Source organism: Nyctereutes procyonoides, unplaced genomic scaffold, assembly GCF_905146905.1.
Source record: "Nyctereutes procyonoides isolate TBG_1078 unplaced genomic scaffold, NYPRO_anot_genome, whole genome shotgun sequence".
Taxonomy (NCBI): Eukaryota; Metazoa; Chordata; class Mammalia; order Carnivora; family Canidae; genus Nyctereutes; species Nyctereutes procyonoides.
This window is the reverse complement of record NW_026575126.1, coordinates 77,005,058-77,027,433: the sequence shown is the minus strand read 5'-3', so window position 1 is coordinate 77,027,433 and position 22,376 is coordinate 77,005,058. Positions and strand designations below refer to the sequence as shown.

Sequence of the window (22,376 nt, the reverse complement as noted above, 5' to 3'; positions counted from 1 at the left end):
TTTTATATTGGACATAATATACTAAACTCAGTGGATGTTACTACTGCCTGGCTTTTCTTTTTCACGTATTTTTTGGCTTTTTCCTTAGGGTCCATTCATACATATTACTGAGTTACTAGTTCTGCCTGATTCTTGTCAGGTGCTGCACTAAATTGCCTGAGTTGTTACTGTAGAGGATGTGCTAGTACTTAGGAGTATTGGGCCAAAGTACTCCTATTACATGACTTCTTTTAGAGTAATGCTCACTGATTTTCATGGAGTCAAATGGTCTCTGCCTCTGTGTCTGTGGGCAAGTTGCTTTACTCTCTGTCCTTTTGTTTTCTCATCTCTAGAAGTGGGAGATAATAAAAGTAATGCTTCTAAAGTTGTTATGAAGATGAAGTTCATTCACCTACACACTATTTTATTCCCTGGCATGTATGTACTTGATATCTGTGAACTGTTACCATGTGAGAAATTATTTTCAAGTGGGATGGGTTTGGTCCAACTGGTATACCCCTGTGGTGTGCCTCCCTTCCTCTGTAGCAAGATCCAGGGCAGTAATTCTAGGATTAAAGAGATTTTGAGGGGTGGAAGTGATGTCCAAGAATGAGAGAGCTAACATGTGAAACGTTGGAAAGCTAGGAAGACAGATGCGGAAGTGGAGGGGTGGCATGCTAGGGGGCATGGTGTTTTGGGGAGCTCTGAACTGTTTGGCCTATCTAGAGCTTCAAGCAGGAGTGGGGAAGTGTGGAGTGAAATGGAGAAGGAAGGCAGGGGCAAGATACTGGAGGCCTTTTTATTCTCTGTTGCGGGGATGTGAGTTTTCACCTATATTGGGAAGCGATGTGGTTTGATTGAATAAGATGGATGGATTAAGGATGTGGGGAAAGAGGGTAATTCCTGTATAACTTCAGGGTATTAGGAGAAATCAAAGTATACATTATTGAATTGAGATTGAATTATCTCATTCAATCCTCATATTGATCCTGATATCCATACTATTATTGTCTCCATTTTACCATTTACAGGGTAGGAAGCAGGTTTAGAGAAGTCAAACAATTTGTCCAAAGTTGGTTATCTGGCCAGCTGGTAGAGGTGGGGTCAAGCCTCAGCTCCATCTCTTTGTTTTACCCCTCCCCCCAGGGGAAATGGTTTCTAGGAGAGAATCTGAAGAGATTGGATAGGCACAGGGAGTCAGCAAGAGCCTGACAGTTCTTAGGTTGTGTATTTTTTGTTTTTCTCATGGTTTTGATTTATAATTGTAGAGCAGAATGTTCCTTTTTTTCCTGCAGTAAATAAATGTTGTTAAATACTCCCCACAGCATGTTCCGGTTAAGCAAACAGTGGTATCAGTATCATTAGTTTCGGAAATAAATGGTGAATGCTTGGTAATTACTCACCAGAGAAGCATTTCAATTTACAAAGGGATCTCAGTGTGTCCAGTTCTGATTATAAAGTTGCATAGTACTGCAGTGGAATAACATGAAGCTGTTCTTCTTTCATTATTATTTTTAAGGCTTTGGCTGTTTAATTCACCCAGAAACACAAGTAACACATCCCTTCAACCCCAAGACACCTTTAACCTTGCCTTTAAACCAACCTTTAAGGGATCCCTGGGTGGCACAGCGGTTTAGCGCCTGCCTTTGGCCCAGGGCGCGATCCTGGAGACCCGGGATCGAATCCCACGTCGGGCTCCCGGTGCATGGAGCCTGCTTCTCCCTCTGCCTGTGTCTCTGCCTCTTTCTCTCTCTGTGTGTGACTATCATAAATAAATAAAAATTAAAAAAAAATGTTAAACCAACCTTTAAACCAACCTGTCCTACCCATGGCTTGTGTAGTCAGGAGCATTATTATAGTGAGTTCTGTCTGCAATTCTTTTCTTTTCTTTTCTTTTCTTTTCTTTTCTTTTCTTTTCTTTTCTTTCTCTTCTTTCTTTCTTTCTTTCTTTCTTTCTTTCTTTCTTTCTTTCTTTCTTTCTTTCTTTCTTTCTTTCTTCTTTCTTTCTTCTTTCTTTCTTTCTCTTTTTTCCTTTTCCTTTCTTGATATTTATTCATGAAAGATAACAGAGAGAGAGGCAGAGACCTAGGCAGAGGGAGAAGCAGGTTCCATGCAAGAGGCCCAATTTGGACTCAATCCCAGGACTCCGGGATTACTCCCTGAGCCAGAGGCAGACCCTCAACTGCTAAGCCACCCGGGCGTCCCCTGGAATTATTTTCTTAAGTCAGGTTACCCAAAATAGAACCATTGGGTCAGAGGAAAACCATTTGATACATCTGGTCAAACTGCTTTTCAGTAAGTTCAGAAAGCATCCTTAAAGCCTAGTAGTAAACAGAAAAACTTTCAGTCCCATTGAAAGCTCGTCATTTAAAAACTGAGCTGTGACAAGCAAGTGGTACGTGGGGGTTCGTTTCTTAAAGAAATAGGAATCTGCAGAAGCGGTGTTAAATTGCAGCAGCAGGAGTTTTAGTTTTTATACCTGAAGGAGAGTTTTTAATATTGAAAGTTGCCAGATCTAGAATCCGTTACCAAATTAAGTGAGTTCTGCTTTTCTAGAGCCAGGATTAGCCTTCTGGAAGTTTTGAGGCATTCATTTATTTGGCCAAACATTTACAGAATGCCTGCCTTGTGCTAACAAGGCTTCCAGGTTTAGGTAAGCTGGCTGTATAGAAAGATGACCTTTCTAGAGAACCTGGCAACTGTTTTCTGCATGCCTTGATAAGGAATGGAATCACTGGATGATAAACAAGGATCAATAAAATAAATAGATTTAAACAATCAGAAGGATTCTTTTTCCCAGAAGGAATGTCTGTATGCTTTGGTAATGAAGAGCTCATTTGTGACAATACACTTGTTTGGCAGTTACCTGGCCAGGTGGAATTTTACCTTACAATCTTTAATGGATGACTTTTTTGCCTTGTTTATTTTCTAGGTGATAATTGGAATGGTACTGTGGTTTCTGGGATGATGGTATGAAGATGAATTAGGTGATGTTGCATGATATCTTTTTAAAAAGGAAATTGGTACCATTTTTTGCTCCCATGATTATGTAAGATTAATATAGGCCTATTTGTTTATAAAGTACTTTTCACTTACTTATAGTCATTTTCCTAAGTGCCTAGGACATTAGTTTATAATCAATTTCCCTTTTTTTTTTTTTTTTTTTTTTTACATGTTCAGAAGTAGCAGCTTGGAGAGGACGTGTATTTTCTTTCAGGGCAGTGTGATGGTTTGGGAGTTGGGATGGGATGGAATTACAAGTTGGGAGACAGGGAGATGGGTTAGTCTGGCTCTTGGAGTTGTCCTTTCCTTAGGAGAAACCAGGGCATGGTGGATGGAGTGAGCCAGTCTGTGGGAATTAAAGCTCTTTGTCCAGCGGGGCGTATGGGGGAAGGGGGGATTCAAAGTTGACCAAATGTGGAATTTTCATTGATTTATGTTTAGGTGGTGTAATAGTTGTACATATATCTGTTTGTTATATAGTATTTTATTCTGGGTTAAACAGTGAATAGTGTCTGTACCCAGGAGATTAGAATTAGAATGTAAATGGTGCTTTAAATTTCCTTGGAGCGTTAGGAACCACTGCCTTTCTTTTCAGAAATGAAGTAACTGCTGCATATGAAAAGTGGGTGACTAAACCACTGTGGAGACAAGGATAAATGTTTGTCCTGAATGCCCAAGACTTTTCATCATGGCCTCTGATCGTTTTCCCATATAAGTTTTGTATCTGAATGGTTGAAGTAGAGTAGCTACTCTCATATTTTATCATAGATCACTTCTCTAGTGATGGGACATGGACAGTGTTCCACGATCATCCTTTTCAGGAGTATTCATTTCCTAGGGTCAGAATTTGTTTTCATAACCATGAGAGAGTGTCTCTGGAGCTCTGAGTCCAGTTTTGGATTTATGTAGCCTTTAGGGTAAGTAGATGAGCTGGAGATGTTTTGTGGTGACAGAGGTTTTTGAGAGCAGATAGTGCCACCTCCTGGCAATTCTTGCGTGATTAGTGGGGAATTCTAGTAACTTGCTGTGGAATTACCTCAGAGACCTACAAATGCGGTCAAGGTCAATTCATCTTGCTCCATCACAGACTTCCTTTTTGGTTTTAGGTCTGAAATAGATTTAAAAGAAGCCAAAGGATTATTTAATTTTAATTTTTTTTTCTTTTGAGAGAGAAAGAGGGAGCATGAGAGTGGAGAGGGTAGGGACAAATGGACAGGGAGAGAGAATCCCAAGCAGGCTTCATGCATAGCGCTGAGCCCAAGTGGGATTTGATCCCATGACCCTGAGATCATGACCTGAGCTGAAATCAAAGAGTTGGACGCTTCATCAGCTAAGCCACCTGGTTGCCCCTGTTTTTAAGTATTTTAAGAGTAACTGAGGGGTAGCTGGGTGGTGGGGTGGTTCAATGGTTGAGCGTCTGCCTTTGGCTCAGGTTGTAGCCTGGGATCGAGTCGGAAGCCTTTTTCTCCCAATGTCTCTGCCTCTCTCTGTGTCTCTCATGAATAAATAAATAAAATCTTAAAAAAAGAGTAGCTGAAATTTAATGTTTTTTAATAAAATACCCAGCATTAAACTGATTACTTTTATAATGGATGAGAACAAATCACTGATGTTTGTTTATACAATTTTTGGTTCTGAGAATTGTATTACCAGAAGCCAAATTGGTCATTAGCTTTGCATTTTGATTATATTTAGTAATTAAGTATGCTGACTTTAGGACAGATAGAACTAACTGTGGGTTTATTGTTTCTCATTTGATACCTTTGAGTCTCTAAAGTACTTTTTCAGTGACTTCCAATTTTGGAGCAAATCCTTAAAGTCACAGAGAAGGTAGAGAAGTTAACTCCAAATTTCATTGGTTTACTTTTCTATTTCTTTTTTTTTAATTTATTTTTTTAAATTTTATTTTGTATAGAGAACTTCGAATGTTCCCAAAAGCAGACAGAATGATACAGTAAATCCCTGTCACTTGTCCAGCTTCAAACACAGATCATTCTCCCTTCTGTATTAGTTGGCTGCAGATTTGAGGCATCCTGTGATCTGTCAGGTGTTTTCACTTTTAGGTAGAAAGGATTTACTGTAGGTCTGCTTACTGATTGACTAGGGACTGGGGATTAGAAATGGGCTTGGTGGTGGGGCCACTGCCAAGGTGAATTATATTGCATTCTTAGTAAGAATTCTAAGAATTATATTGCATTCTTGAATTATATTTCTCTTAGTAAGGTCTGGTTAGTGTCTCTTCTAAAGTGTACATGTCTAAAGATGTGTATTGCCTTGGAATTATTGATTAGCATTCTACCACCTTGCAGATTGAGGTAACTTAAAAAAAGAACGTATATATGGTAAGATTTAAAAAGTGGAAGAAATGTGGCTCAGTGGTTGAACATCTACCTTCAGCTCAGGGTGCAATCCTGAGGTCCTGGGATCAAGTCCCACATCAGGCTTCCTGTAGGGAGTCTGCTTCTCCCTCTGCCTATGTCTCTGCCTATGTCTCTGCCTCTCTCTCTGTATCTCTCATGAATAAATAAATCAATCTTAAATAAATGGACGGAATGAGTGTAAAGGGTGAAGGTCATCATGTAGTATGAAGCCACTTGCTGAGAATTCAAGACAAGCATGATGTGAGTCTTTACACAGTTATCTGTGTGCTGCTGAATTTTCTAGGGCCAAAGTCAAGAGGAAACACAGTCAGTGTTATATTATCCTTCAGGTTTCTTTTTTTCACTGAAGACATGTTTTTCCCACCAGATCTTCTAGAAGGAGCCATTGGGGTGGCAGGTGGAGGAGTAATTTGGTCTTTGGTCAAATGGTTGAGCATCTCCAAGCACTATTTTGACTTGCTTTGGGTGTTTGCAGATATAATAACCAGCAGTCTTACATTTTATTGAATTCAGTTATATATCAGGCATAGTACCTGGTGATTTATTTCTTTTAATCTTAATCTTCCTGCTCCCAGATGCTACTTTCCTCCTTTTTCAGGTGAGGAAATTGAAATTCAGAGAAATAACTTGATGAATTTTGGCAGCTGTCTGTACTCAGATTGCTAAAAATAATTGACACCTAGATAAGTGGATTGTTGATTTATGTTTTGTGAGTGCATGTGTTTGACTGTGTAGTTATGTTTTTGGAAAGAGATAAGAAAAATAAGACTGGCAGGTCTTCCGATCATTGTGTGATTGGGAACGTAATCACTTTGGAGGAGACTGGGTTGTTGGCCAGGGTGGCGTGGTGAGCCCTCCCATCCATGCCCTGTGTTTGTAGTTGGTGTGCTGTTACGCTCATTGCTCACTGCCAGTTCTGAATTTTGTTCTTTTAATTTTAATACAGAGAGAAAAGGAGGAACAGGAGGAGAAAAGTAGTTTGGTCCGGAACACTGTGAAGAATGAAGACAGTGAAAGAAGAACTATGATAACCCCTGCTCTCCGAGAAGCCCTCACTAAACAAGGTGAAAATCCTCAAGAAGTGCTATCACAGTACTACCCTTTAAGCCTTTTAATGGAATACCTAAATGAGGAAGCCTAGAATAGGGATTGCAAAGAGGAAAGGTTTAGGAAGTCCTGTGGTTAGCCCAGCAGCTGTGTCACTCTGTTGCTGTTGCAGGAGCCCCTCTTATTCCTGTCGGTCACTTGTGTGTTGGCTGCTGGCCAGCACATTTCCCCTCTGCTTGGTTTATTGGGATGTTAGCATCAGTTCGGTTCAGGTATGCAGGTGGAAAATGCCATCATAGGCTTCTTTACAAATCATTGTTCATGAAGGGGAAATTGTTAAAAGCAGAGAAAAGCTTACATTGATACTAGGCTGGGTCAATTAGAAATGTTTTATGTAGAAGTATATCTGGGGTTTTGTGGGCATAGCTTACTAAGGAGACTATAACTTGAGAACAAATAATAATATTGATTTCCTGTAGAAGAAAGACTGGTCAGTTGGGAGTCAGTAGATTGACTTCTTGCCGTCACTCCCGTCATTCTGTATTTCTTGAGAACTTTTGATGTGATAGTTCTGGCAATGCAGAGAAACATGATACAGCATCTCCTTCAAGGAGTCATCAGCCATCAGTCAGATAGGAGTATTCAGATCATATGTATTTATGCATGTGTGTGTGTATAATATATATGTGTGTGTAATCTTTTTAGTATGTTCAGACCATTTAGAATGATTTTTTTGCTAGGTTTAAACCTTTAATTTATCTGCTTATTTTCTACTTGTCTTGTGTACTTTGACTTCTTATATTCCTGTTTTCTACCTTCTTTAGATTGTTTTTTTATGATTCAATTTTACATCCTTATTGGCTTATTAGTTATACCACTGTGTTCTTATTTCGCGGTTTGAGGTTTTACACTCTATCTCTGAATCATATCACAGTGTATCTTTGAGATCTTATACCACTTCATATACAGAAGAAACTTCAGTAGTACATCTGTTTTCCCCTTGCTAACTTCTAAGCAAAGGTTATAGTTTTACTTTTACGTATGTTATAAACCTACACTACATTGTTATTTTAGTTTGAATAGTCAATGATCTCTTAAACATTTAAGTAATTAGTAAAGATTTTGCGTATGGACTTAGCACTTTTGGTGCTTTTTATTCCTTTGCGTAGATCTGTGTTCTCTCTGGCAAGCTTTTCCTTCTGCCCGAAGGGCTTTGTTTAGCATTTCGTGTAGTGTGGGGTTTTTGGTGAATTATTTCAGCTATTGTGTATCTGAAAAAAGCTTTATTTTGCTTTCATTTTTGAAGGATGTGTTTGATGGATGTGGAATTGTCAGTTGACAACTTTTTTTTCTTTTGGCGCTTTACAGTTGTTCCACTGTCTACTTGACCCCATTGCTTCTGATGATGCTTGTGTTCTCAGCTTTCATTTGTTCCTTTGAATGTAATGTTTTTACCCCCTGGCTGCCTTTCAGATCTTCTCTTAATTACTGATTTTGAGCAAGTTAGTTATAATGTGTTTCAATGTAGTTTTCTTCATGTTGCTTGTCTTGAGATTTGTTGGCTTCTTGGTTTTGTGGATTTATAGTTCAAATCAAATTTGGACAAATTTTGGCCATTATTTATTCAAATGTTTTTCTGTCACTGCCTCTCTGTCCTCTTCCTTGGAGACTTGAGTGACATGAATCTGACCTATAGCTCACTGGTGCTCTTTTCCATTGTTTAAAATTCTTTTTTTCTGTTCTACTTTTCATTTTTGCACATCTTCTGTTGCTATGTTTTCAGGTGTAATTTAGTAGTCTTTTCTTCTTTAATGTCTGATCTTCCATTAATTCTACCCAATGTGTTTTTCAGCTTAGACATCTATAGTTTTCATCTGTAGAATATGAGTTTGGGTCTTTTTATAGTCTCCATGTCTCTACTTAACTTTTTGAGCCTACAAATTTACAACTGTTGTAATGTACTTTCAACATCTATATCATGTCTGGATCAGTTTGGTTGCTGGGTAATTTCCTCATTGATCATGTTGCATGCTTGGTAATCTTTGATTGGATGCCAGATCTAATTTTAGCTTACTGGGTGCTAGATATTTTTGTATTCCTATAAACATTCTTAAGTTTTGTTTTAGGATGAAGAGCAGTTACTTGGAAACAGTTTGAGCCTTTTAATCTGGCTTCTATGACTTGTTAAGTGAGACCAGAGCTGCTGATTCAGTATATGGCTAATTATTTCTGACTGTTGGGGCAAAACACTTCTGTGTACTCTGCTCAGTGCCTTGTGAATCTTAAGCTTCTGACTGGTATGAACAGGCACAGTTCCCAGCAGGCTGTGAGCACCAGGTGTGCCTCTAGTCCTTTCAGACGGTTCTTTCCCATTCTTGGTGAGTTTTTCTCTCACATATGCATGCACTAAACAGTACTCAACTAGATATTTCTAGGAGTCTTCTGCGGATTCTTGATTTAATTTCTGTGTAGCGTTTGACTCTCTGCAAGCTCTAGCCATGTGGGCTCCCTTGGACTCTTGCTCCCATGTCCTCAGCTCAGACAGAATACTACTGTGCTTGAATTGCCTCTTCCTGCTGCATGGCCTGGAAAGTTTTAAGGCAGTAAGCTCTGGTAATGGTAGGGCTCACCTTGTGTGTTTCCCATTTCCCTGAGATTACTGTCCCTTGTTGCCTGATGTTTCATGTCTTGGAAACTACTGGTTCATGTATTTTGTCCCATTTTTGGCATTTCAGGTGGGAGAGTAAATCCTCTGTTACTTAATCTTGGTTAGAACAGAATTGTGTCCTGTGATTTTTAGCACCTGCATATTTTGGCTTATCTTGGCATTGTGGTCAGCCACAGGTCTATCCATCCTGTACTTTGCAGTTTTCTTCATACCTACATAAATGCAAAATTTGTCAAACCCTATGTATGTTGGAAGAGAAGGATATAAGGAACCAATAAAACAGAGTGTGATTTTTATGATAATGGTATGAACAACATATAATGTAGGAATCCAGGAGAACTAGAATTTTCTTTGGGATTCTTTTAAATGCTTATTCTGCATCTGAGGTTAGTTATTCAGTTACACTAGTTCCATCTTCAAATAGACAGTACTTTATTTATATGCAAGATGTTTACATAAATGTGGAAGAGGATAAAAGACAAAGCTCTATAATATTGCCACTAGAGACTTGTAATCCAAATTGACATTGTTTCATAAATCATCATACTGTGAATATGGATGTTTAACCAGCCACTGATCCACTTACGCTATCATCCAGACTGTATTTCTCCATTTGCCTCATTTGTCTGCAAGTCAAGAGTCTTTGTACAAGAGACTCATAATTGTGGCTTATTAGTTGAAGCCTTGTGAGAAACTTTATTAAATGCTTTCTGAAATCAGAATGTTCTACTTGTTTGCTCTACTAGTTTATTAAAAAAGGAAATGTGATTACTTTGGCATGGCTTTTCCATGCTTTTCATGTCTTCTTTGTCTCACAAATTTGAATACTAGGTTGTGGAAATGATGCTGAGAATTCATGTGAGGTTATGATTCCTAGAATTTTATTTTTCTCTTCTTGGGGCAGTATTTCTTTATTTTATTTATTTTTATTTTTTTATTTTTTGTATTTCTTTATTTTAATCCCTTTGCCTATCTGATTCTTCGTCTTTTTTTCAGAGATTACTGATAAGAGTTCCCCAGTTGTTCATTTGAAGTATATTGTTACTTGCCTTTTTGCTTTATGGCCCAGCATTTGGATTATTTTTACAAAGTTTCCTTGGGTCCTCCAAAAGCATGTACATTCTGTAGTTGTTGAATGCAGCACTCTGTGTTCTTGATCATGTTTCCTGTGTTGCATAGGTTTTAGAGCTCTATTGGGTTTTTGTGGCATCTGTTAGATACTGTAAGATCTTACTCTGTGATTTTGGATTAGCCTATTGTTTCTTTATATATTTTCAATCTGTGTCATTAGATGCATATACATTTTAGGATGTTTTATCATCCTGGTGAATTAAACTTTTAATGTTTCCTGCCACTGGGTTGTTGCCTGCCATTATTTAAGGAAAGAAAAATGATTTTGTTAAAGTTTTAAAATCACCTTATAGATGAGGTTTTGAATCAATTCAATTTTGTATTCCTTGTTTTTCTGTTCAGGTTATCAGTTGATTGGGAGCCACTCTGGGGTGAAGCTTTGCAGATGGACAAAGGTATTTATTTTTATTTAAATGTTATTTCTGTTTTATGCAACTTTTGTATGGCTATGATATGCAGCCAATGAATTTTACCATTTAAAGGTACAATTTACATGTAATGTAATGATTTTGAGTGAATCTGTTAAACAAGTTCAGCATATATTGATGGATGTAATAAAAACCTTTTCTCTACCACCCAAATTAAGAAATGTGTCGGCCATTTTCCTCATCCTGGTAAGTTCATTTGCGTCCATTTCTAGCCAGTAGCCTCTCCCTCAGAGCCAGGAAACAGTTCTAGTTGCCATCACTAGGTTAGTTTTGCCTGTTCTAGAATTTCATATGAATGGAATCATAATGTGTATTTTTTTGCAAGTGGATTCTTAAACTCAGCATAATGTTTCTGAGATTCGTCCATGTTGTAGTATGTATCAGTAATTTATTTATTTTTATTGCATAGTACTATATAATAGTGTGAGCGTACCACAGTTTTTAATCTGTTGATAGACAGTGGGTTGCTTTTAGTTTTTGGCTATTACAAATAAAACTTCCATGAACCTTCTTATACAACACTGTGTTATGAACATATACTTCAGTTTGTTTAGGTACATCCCGAAGTGGGAATTGCTAGGTAGGTATATATTTTGCCCTTGTAAGAAACTCCCTATCTATTATCAGTGTGGCTGCACTATTTTATACTTGGATTGACAGTTTCTGAAAGTTCCTGTTGGAACATTGTCTCACCATCCTGTGGTATTGAAAGTCTTTTTAATTTTAGCCGTTCTAGTGAGTGCCATGTGGTATTGTGGTTTATTTATTTATTTATTTATTTATTATTTATTATATTTTTATTTTTATTATTTTATTTTATTTTATTTTTTTTATTTTTTATTTTTATTTTTATTTTTATTTTTTTTTTGGTATTGTGGTTTAAACTTGAATTTTGTTGATGACTCCTGATGATGAGGTACGTCTTTTCATGTGCACATTGACTGTTCTATTTGTGAAATGTATATTGCCCAAATTAGGTTGTTTGACTTTATATTGTTGATTTGTAGGAGTTCCTCCGATCTTGTTGAAATGAGTCTTTTGCCCAATATGCATTGTGAATATTTTCTCCTAATCTGTGGCTTCCTTTTTTCATTTCCTTGATGGTATCTTTTGAAGTTTTAAATTTGAGTGAAGTCCAGTTATCTTTTTTTTTTTTTTTTATGGTTAGTGCATTTTGTTCTTTTTAGTTTTTTTTTGGTCTGTTTAGTGTTATTTATTTATTTATATTAGATCTTTGCCGACTTGAAGGTCACAAAGATACTCTGTGGTTTTTTTTTTTTTTTTTCTGGAAGCTTCATTTATAGTTTTAACTACTATGTTTAGGTCTTTGATTTCATCTTGAATTGATTTTTATGAATGGTGTGAGATAAAGGTCAATATTCATTCCTTCCCTTGTCCGCCATGTGGATATTCAGGTCTTTTAGCACCATTTGTTGAAAAGAATTTTCTTTTACCTTTGAATTACTTTAGGCCTTTGTAAAATATCAGTCATCTGTCTATGAGTAGTCCCGTTTTAGGACTCCTTATTCTGTTCTATTTGTCTGTCTATCCTTATGCCAATATCACATTGTCTTGATAACTGTAGCTTTGTAATAAGTCTAAAGTTTTGCAGTATAAGTTCCCTGTCTTTTTTTTTTTTTTTTTAAAGATTTATTTATTTATTCAGAGAGAGCAAGACAGAGGCAGAGACACAGGCAGAGGGGGAAGCAGGCTCCATGCAGGAAGCCCGATGTGGGACTCAATCCCCTACCAGGATCATGCCCTGAGTCGAAGGCAGCCGCTCAACCTGAGCTCAACTGCTCAACTGCTGAGCCACCAAGGCATCCTGAGAGTGTACTATCTAAGGAATTTTGGAAGCTAGGTTTCCAGGACCTTGAGGAGGTTAGCTATTTATTGTTGAGAAAAGGTCATTTATTACTGTTTAATAAAACCTTAGTCATGAGACCCTTCTGATGTTTATTGGTGGGCCATGTGCTTGGAGGATGATTGCCGACACGTATCTTGGGGGGTTTAGAGATAAAAGAAGTTTCTAAAGGGGGTTTTATATGTTACAGTAGACTTACAGGAACCTGGGGGTCAGGCTAAGATTGCCTTTTGCCCCTAGCAAAGTATGAACAGTGAGGTAGTTAAGTCCCTAGAGGAATGTCCCTCTGCTTGTTTCAAGGACTTGTGCTGCCCCATGCTTGTGCTTTGTCCTCAGCTAGCCCTCTGTTCCCCCATCACTACTACTTCCTAATGTCAGTCTTTCTACCCTTAATTTCTGTGTGTCCTGCCTCTTCTCATATCTGGCAAGGAAAGAACCTCTGGTCTTCCTCTTTCTCCCTAAATGCCATAATCCACAGCTTACCTTGGTTTGGTGCCTCAGTGCCTTTGATGGCCCTCCTTCACGGGGAGCCCACTTCTCCAGCCCTTGCTGTTTTCAGAATATCCTATCTTCTCAGCATTTCTCTGAGTGTTCTTTCAATAGCATCTGAAGAATAGTCCTGTTGCTATTGTTTATGAATATTTGAGAATCTCTACCTCCTTTTTTCACCGCCGTTTTTCTGCCTTCACCCTCAGGGGCATGAACATTCTAATGACACTTCCAGCACCTTCTCTCATTCAGCATACTCTTGTGCTCAACTTTTTTTTTTTTTTTTAAACCCTTTTAGCATCTAGTATCTGTCTCTTAAAATCCAGTGATTTTCATTAATGTCAGACTTGATGCCATATGCTTATAGCCAGTGTTTTTTTTTTAAGATTTATTTATTTATTTATTTATTTATTTATTTATTTATTTATTTATTTTTAAAGATTTATATATTTATTTATGATAGAGAGAGAGGCAGAGACACAGGCAGAGGGAGAAGCAGGCTCCATGCTGGGAGCCCGATGTGGGATCGAGCCCTGGGCCAAAGGCAGGCGCTAAACCGCTGAGCCACACAGGGATCCCCTAGCCAGTGTTTTATAATATCCCTTTCACTATTGCTGGATTAAATTCACAGATTTATAAATATAATTTCACATATATAATTTAAAAAGCCTGTATTCTGCTCTAGCTGTGAGAGAAAAAAAGGATTTTTTTTATATTAAGATAGTTTGTATTTCTGTACAAAGTGCTTAGGCACTGCTGCATTAGAAGGTAGTGAAATAAGAACTGCTCACACCTGCTTATAATGGACAAGTTTATAGTTGAGAGAGGAATAGATTAGGGGCTATTCTGTACAAGAAGTAATAATAATAAGCCAGGCTTATTTAGGTATAATAACAGAAAGAGGGAAATAACCCTAATTGAAGTAGGGGGCTAACATACTAACTAATTACGGACTATCAAATTAGAAAAATGAGAAGTTAAAATGTACTGGCAAATGAGTCCTGTCTTGTTTATAAGTGTTAAGAAAGAAAAATTTCCCATGTTGTAGCTTGGGAAGAATAGAGATGAATAGTCTTAGAAAATTCCTGCCTTGAAATTCTACATCTTGTTGAGGTTCACGTTCTGTCTCAAAACCTTGGTGACTATACCCTTTAAGTAACAATAGGAACAGAGGATGGGTTAGAAGCAGAAATGGTACTAAGAGTGGCCAAGAGAGGTGTGCTGGACCTCTGGTGACAATCTCAGAGTAAGATTTTAAAATGGCAGGCAACCCAGACCCCCTCCAAAAAAAAAAAAAAACAAAAACAAAAAACAAGTTCAATTTCAAAAAATTAATTGCTAGATACTTTCCCCTTATGCTATAAAAATTAACAATATATAGAATGATTAATAATTTTAAAACAGGGATCCCTGGGTGGCGCAGCGGTTTGGCGCCTGCCTTTGGCCCAGGGCGCGATCCTGGAGACCTGGGATCGAATCCCACGTCGGGCTCCCGGTGCATGGAGCCTGCTTCTCCCTCTGCCTGTGTCTCTACCTCTCTCTCCCTCTCTCTCTGACTATCATAAATAAATAAAAAATAAAAAAATAATTTTAAAACAGCTTTGACTCATAAGAATTCTTCATTTTATGTCTATTAACTTAATATTTAAGTCTACCAAAAGCACATTGAATCTCTCCTGTAATGTATTTGTAGGTCATACCATGTAACACATACAGATATCTTGCTGGTGACTTAATACTAGAAAACAGCATTATTTCTGTTTTTCAAAATGATGACACTTTCTTGGAGAAAGTTATGCATAAAAGAGCGTGTTCTCTTACTCTACATGGTAGCTGCTTTCCTGGAAAATTCAGCATGTGCTAAACTTGTACAGAAAATTAGCAAAATGAAGTTGGAATCTAGGTTCAGATCATTGTAATTAGATTTTTACAACTATGAAGGTCTGGTGAGTCATTTGAAAGGAAGTAGAGACTTTTTTTTTTTTTTTTTTGGCATGGGATTTACCCTAAGCATTGCTGGAGATGTAACACCATTGACCCCACCTGTGTGTTGCTAGTAGTGCCTTCCAACCATCTCAATTACAAAAATATTTCCACAGATTTCCATACATCCATTGGGTGGTGTTCAGCCTATTGAGAGCCTCTGTCCTGTTCCGTTTTCATTGCCTCCCTCCAAAGTTCAGGTTGAACACTGCCGCTAGTTTTCTCCCCCTCTAGTGCCAGCTGCCGGTGAACCCCTACTCTGCCTCCCCTGCCCAATTTATCTGGCATTAACTAGCTTAGTCTTTGAAGTATACTTCTCTTCTAGCTACTCTCTTCTCAGAAGCTTATAGTGGGTCTCCATTACTTCTTTTTTTTTTTTAATTTTTATATATTTACGATAGTCACACACACACACACACAGAGAGAGAGAGAGAGAGAGAGAGAGAGAGAGAGAGAGAGAGAGGCAGAGACACAGGCAGAGGGAGAAGCAGGCTCCATGCACCGGGAGCCCGACATGGGATTCGATCCCGGGTCTCCAGGATCGCGCCCTGAGCCAAAGGCAGGCGCTAAACCGCTGTGCCACCCAGGGATCCCTCTCCATTACTTCTTACTCAACACACCAATTTGGATGTGTAATAAGAATCTTGAACTTAACATCAAAAACTGAATTCCTGAGTTTTTTGGCCAAATCTGTTAACTTCACCCTATACTGTCAGTTAATGGCAACTCTATGATTGGCTCAGGCCAAAAACCTGGGAGTCTCCTCTTACTCTCCTGTTTTTTCTCCCCTCTCCACATTTTGTTCACAAGCAAATTTTCTTTTTGGATATATCTAGAATATGACTACTTTTCACCACTTAGGCTGCTATGCCTTGGTCCATGTCATTGACATATGTTCCTAATATTATTTCAGTGATCTAAGTGCTTTTCCTGGTCCCTCTCTAGGCTTTTCTTTGCACAGCAGCCCAATAGATGAGATCGTGTCACTTTTTTACTCGAACTTCCAGGGGTTCCCATCTCACTCAGAATAAAAGCCGACGTCCTTCCTCTTGCCTCCAAAGCCCTTTGTGATGTTCAGCGCTTCAGTCCAGCCATGCCAACCTTCTTGCTATTCCCTCAATGCCCTGAGCCCAAGCTCCTCCCTAGCTCTGTGGTCTCTGTCTACTCTCTTAGTTCTCTGATCAGAGAGCTTCCGGCAGAGTGGCTTGCGCTGCTTGCAATTTCCCAGGAGCACTTACTGCCATTTACTAGATCAGACCTTTGCTTCTGATCCTTCCCCTCTCAGTCCCACGCCAACCTGCTTAGGCTGTTTTCTTTGTTTTTCTTCCGAATATAAGAATAGAGCCTGGCATGTAATAATTGCTAGGTAAACATTTGTTGGGTCGGAGAATTAGTAGAATGAAGTCCTGGACCCAAGAAAGAGCCTGCATAGTATAGCTTTGATGCACTTGTTCAACTTTTTTTTCTCTTGTTACCTCCATACATTGTGCACTGCTTCTCTTCCCCGCTGTAATCTTCACCTGACCAAATCCTTACCCATCTGTGTCAGGAAAACAGAAACTACCCTGGGTATTTTAGCAAGAGTGGATTTAATAAAGTAAATTAACTAAATGCTTACAAAGCCATCGAAGGGCCTGCGGTAGTGAAAGTCAGAGAGAACTGCTTCTGGCTTTAAGGAAATTGAAAAGCGCTGGCCTCACAAGACACTGCTTCTAGTGACCTGAGCTGCTGCAGCATTAAAGTGAATGTTTCCCAGGAGCCCGCTTGGAAGCTGCTGCAGACTCGAAGTTTGCTATATGCCCTTGTGTCTGTCAGCTGCTGCCACAGAGGAATCATAGTCTCTCCTTTTTTGTATTCTAAGTCTTGCATAAGTGCCTCTCCTTGGTGGAGTTCCTTCAGACAGGGAGTCTGAGAAGTGTGATGCCGGGGCTTCTAGCCCCTGCTTAGACCAAGTATTCACAGCACAGTCTACCTCTCTGGATATTCAGCATCTGTATACACCCTTATACCAATAGTTATTTTTACAAACAATAATATAAACAAAACATTTGCTTCTGCTTAATCTGTTACAGCCACTACTCATGCGGCGGGGTGTGGGGGGGTTGGGGGTGGCGATATTCATTCACTCCATTCCTTTAAAAATCCTGTACCTGAGGATGAGATTAGAAGGCTACTTATCTATGTAAGTAGTTGGAGGAGAGAGAGGAAAGATAATATAGAACTACCCTTGTTTGCACCTGGTTATCCGGTTGTAGTTGGTATTTATAACTTTCTTTTACCAGGCAGGTCACATTTCCTTTGTGCTCAGTGAATGCCTGTTAAGATGGTTCCTTACCAGGTGGGTGATCTAGTCTGACAGTGAAGAGTTGAGTCAGTAGGGGGCCCTCCTGCACTCTGCCCTTAACTTTTGCCTGGTGTTCATGAATCCTGAGATGCCCCAGAGATTCCCTTAGTTCCTGACAAAATTCTTGTTTCTGTGGCATGAGGAGCTCAAAGGAGCCAGGTGATGGTATTAACTTTTAAAAACTGTGGGGAGTATGCTACTCTGTTTTACTTATAAACTAGTAAATTAGTCTCACAGAGTTTCATAGATGATGGCAGAGGACACAGAGCTTCTGGGTCAAAGGCAAAGCACAGTAGGCAGCTTGAATGTCATATTCACATTGGTTCCTGTGTCCCCCAAGTGCTATGAAAGTACTGTGGAAGTGGGCCCCAGGGAATGCTGGATGCACAGTGAATTTACCTTATAGCTGGAACCTCAAGTTAGGAAATCTCTGGCCTTATAAGAGGGTTGTTTGCAAACCTGCCCAGCCTTTAGCTGAGGGTGTGTGGGGTGGGGTGGGGTGGGAGGAGGTGGTTAGACATTGTCTTTGTGATGCTGGACAGGAAACAAATCTGCCATCTACCCTGGAGGGAGATACTCTAAGGCTGTTTGCTCTACAGACATACTTGAATACATAGCCTGGAACCAAAGCTGAAATAAGAGGTACAGAACCACAAAGCTGAAATAAGAGGTACAGAACCACCATGGAGAATTGTCCATTCACACAGCTTCCCTGGAATCTGGTTGGAAGCATTTTCCCCTTGGGAACCTATAAACTGGTGTTGGTGTTCCAGGGATGGAAGGCAGCGATGGCGTGAGTGGTATACTGCTGGTAGTGATGAGACACACCTACATCCACCTCTTTAGCTCTCTCCAGTGGGACATTGTGGAGTGATGGCAATGTCCTGTATCTGCACTGTACAGTGTGATATACTAACCACATACCTAACACCTAATTCTTGATATCTAACCTCATACCTGCCTGACCATGTAAGTAATACAGCCGCTAGTCACGTATGGCTTTTGAACACTTGAAATGTGGCTGGTGTGACTAAAAAATTGAATCTTAGATTTTATTTAATTTTAATTCATTTAAGCTTAAATGGCCACACATGGCTAGTAGTTACTCTATTGGATAGTGCAGTTCTAGACTTTTTGTTCATCTTTCATAACTATCTAAAGAAAAGCAGCTTTTCTTGTTTCCTGTAACGAGTAACTTTGACTATTCTTGGTTCCAAAACAAAGTTTTGGATGGTTTTTTGCATCTCTCTGAAAGCATTTATCAGTTTTTAAATCAACACAGATGTTAAGCATAAGGCCCTAATGCCCCAATGAAATGCATGTTGAGATTCATTTCAAGAGTGATCATTTATTATTATAGAAACACTATCCATGCATTGTAGAAAATGAGAAAATTGGGAGAAATAAAAAGAAAGTAAAACATATTTCCATTATAGCCTCAGCACTAACACCATAATACTTAAGCTTTCCATGTATATATATTCATTTTAACCTGAATGGGATCATACTGTATATATAGAGAGATCAGACTGTTTTATTTATTTATTTATTTATTTATTTATTTATTTATTTATTTATTTATTTATTTATTTATTTTTTTAAATTTTTATTTATTTATGATAGTCACAGAGGGAGAGAGAGAGGCAGAGACATAGGCAGAGGGAGAAGCAGGCTCCATGCACCGGGAGCCCGATGTGGGATTCGATCCCCGGTCTCCAGGATCACGCCCTGGGCCAAAGGCAGGCGCTAAACCGCTGCGCCACCCAGGGATCCCTCAGACTGTTTTATAACCTGTCTTTTTCCTGGACAAGAATCTCTAGTTTACAGTAAATCTTCATCTCATCTAATACCCAGAACATACTTGTATTTCCTGAATTAGCCTACAAATGACCATTAAAACTGATTAATCTCACATTTCACCTGGTTATGTCTGTTAAGTCTAGTAATTAAAAAAAAATGATACTGATTTGTTTAATGAGGCCAGCTTTGCACAATATCCCACCTCCCCTCTAGGAACCCTCAGTTTGTTTCCTAGAGTTAAGAGTCTCTTATGGTTTACCTCCCTCTCTGTTTTCATCTTATTTTACTTTTCCCTTCCTTCCCCTATATTCATCTATTTTGTTTCTTCAACTCAACATACGAGTGAAATCATATGTAGTATCTGTCTTTCTCTGACTGGCATTTCAGTAAGCTTAATACCCTCTAGTTCCACCCATGTCATTGCAAATGGTAAAATTTCATTCTTTTTGATGGCTGTATAATATTCCATTGTGTATATATACATCTTTATTCATCTGTTGATGAACATCTGGGCTCTTTCCATAGTATTGGCTCTTGTGGACATAGCTGCTATAAACATTGGGGTGCATGTGCCCCTTTGAATCAGAATTTTTGTATTCTTTGGATAAATACCTAGTAGTACAATTGCTAGTCATAGAATAGCTCTATTTTTAACTTTCTGAGGAACCTCCATGCTGTTTTCCAGTGTGGCTGCACCAGTTTGCCCTCCCACCAATATTGTAAGAGGGTTCCCCTTTCTTCACATCTTCACCAACATCTGTTGTTTCCTGAGTTAATTTTTGCCATTCTGATTGATATGAGGTGGTATTTCTTTGTAGTTTGATTTGTATTTCCCTGATGCCAGGTGACATTGAGCATGTTTTCATGTGTCTGTTGGCCACTTGCCTGTCTTCTTTGGAGAAATGTCTGTTCATCTCTTCTGCCATTTCTTTTTCTTTTCTTTTCTTTTTTTTTTTTTTTTTTAAGATTTGTTTATTAGAGACAGAGAGAAGCAGAGACACAGGCAGAGGGAGAAGCAGGCTCCATGCAGGGAGCCCGACGTGGGACTCGATCCAGGTTCTCCAGGATCACACCCCGGGCCAAAGGCGGTGTTAAACTGCTGAACCACCCGGTCTGCCCTCTTCTGACATTTCTTTTTCTTTCTTTTTTTTTTTTTTTAATTTATGATAGTCACACACAGAGAGAAAGAGAGAGGCAGAGATACAGGCAGAGGGAGAAGCAGGCTCCATGCATCGGGAGCCCGATGTGGGATTCGATCCCGGGTCTCCAGGATCGCGCCCTGGGCCAAAGGCAGGCGCCAAACCGCTGCGCCACCCAGGGATCCCCTCTTCTGCCATTTCTTGACTGAATTTATTCATTTCTTCCAGATTGCCTAATTTGTTGGCATAATTGTTCACAGTATTCTCTTGGAATCGTTTGTATTTCTTTGACGTTGATTATGATCTTTCCTTTTTCATTCGTGATTTTATTTATTTGGGTCCCTTCTCTCTCTTTTTTTTTTTTTTGGTAAGTCTTGTTCTAGGGGTTTATCTATCTTATTAATTCTTTCAGAGAACCAGTTCCTAGTTTCATTGATCTTTTCTACTGTTTTTTTTTTTTTAATTTCTACATTATTGATTTCTATTCTCATCTTTATTATTTCTCTTCTCCTGCTGGATTTAGGCTTTATTTGCTGCTCTTTTCCCAGCTCTTTTAGGTGTAAGGTATTTAAGACTTCTGTGTATTGGGATCCCTGGGTGGCGCAGCGGTTTGGTGCCTGCCTTTGGCCCAGGGCGCGATCCTGGAGACCCGGGATCGAATCCCACATCAGGCTCCTGGTGCATGGAGCCTGCTTCTCCCTCTGCCTGTGTCTCTGCCTCTCTCTCTCTCTCTCTCTCTCTCTCTCTCTCTCTCTCTCTGTGACTATCATAAATAAATAAACATTTAAAAAAAAAGACTTCTGTGTATTTAAGACTTTTCTTGTTTCTTGAGAAAGGCTTGTATTGCTATATTCTTCCCTCTTAGGATTGCCTTTGCTGCATCCCAAAGATTTTGAACTGTCGTGTTTCATTTTCATTTGTTTCCATGTATTCTTTAGATTCTTCTTTAATTTCCTGGTTGGCCTATTCATTATTCAGTAGGATGTTCTTTAACCTCCATGTATTGGTGATCCTTCCAAATTTTTTCTTGTGGTTGACTTCAGGTTTATAGCATTGTGGTCTAAAAATACGCGTGGTATGATCTCAATCTTTTGTACCAGTTGAAAACTGATTTGTGATCCAGTATGTGATCTATTCTGGAGAGTGTTCCATGTGCACTTGAGAAGAATGTGTATTCTGCTGCTTTAGGATGAAAAGTTCTGAATATGTCTGTTAAGTCCCTGGTACAGTGTGTCATTCAAAGCCCTTGTTTCCTTGTTGATCTTTAGCTTGCTTGATCTGTCCATTGCTGTGAGTGACCTCTACTCGCTCAGTTAAAGTCCTCTACTATTATTGTATTATTATCAATGAGTTTCTTTAATTTTGTTATTAATTGGTTTATGTATTTGGCTGCTCCTAAGTTAGGAGAATAAATATTTATACCTTGTTAGGTAGACCCTTTTATTATTATATCGTGTTCTTCATCTGTTATTACAGTCTTTGGTTAAGTTAGTTTGTCTGATGGACATATTTCTTTATTCCCTATATTTTCTTGTAAGGAAGAAGTTACATTGGAAGGCTTGATTGATATTTAACACTTTCGTATTATAAATATAGCTCAAAGTGACTGCATTCATTGATGTATGCTGTATTACATCAGTAGACTTGATATCTTATTGACCCACCATTAATGCTAATATTGACCATTGAAACAGGATAATGACAGTCTGTTCTCTTTTTTGGTCCTGTTATGTTTTTCTCCTTGCTGCTAGAACTTTACTTTGACATTAATAAAACATCCAGTTCTATATAATAATGAAGTAGCAGAGAAATTAAGAAGACAGTCCTATTTACAATTGTACCAAAAATAATAAAATACCCAGGAATAAGCTTTACTGAGGAGGTAAAAGACCTATATTCTGAAAACTATAAAACACTGATGAAATAATTGAAGATAACACAAATGGAAAGATATTTTTTGCTCATATGTTGGGAAAACGAATATTATTAAAATGTTCATACTACCCAAAGCAATCTACAGATTTTATCTGCAGATTTAATCCCTATCAGAGTACCAACAGCATTTTTCACAGAACTAGGACAAATCTTAAAATATGTATGAAACCACAAAAGACACTGAA

The 22,376-nt window shown here is 38.6% G+C and overlaps 1 protein-coding gene across 1 annotated transcript in view; it reads left to right on the top strand.

The window, feature by feature from the left end:
* Positions 1–22,376, top strand: part of LOC129519965 (S-adenosyl-L-methionine-dependent tRNA 4-demethylwyosine synthase TYW1) — a 213,518-nt gene that overhangs the window by 26,239 nt on the left and 164,903 nt on the right. The window contains exons 8-9 of the mRNA XM_055340814.1: positions 6,310–6,427; positions 10,552–10,604. Of these exons, the coding sequence (XP_055196789.1) occupies positions 6,310–6,427; positions 10,552–10,604 (171 nt within the window). The remainder of the gene's footprint in view (positions 1–6,309; positions 6,428–10,551; positions 10,605–22,376) is intronic.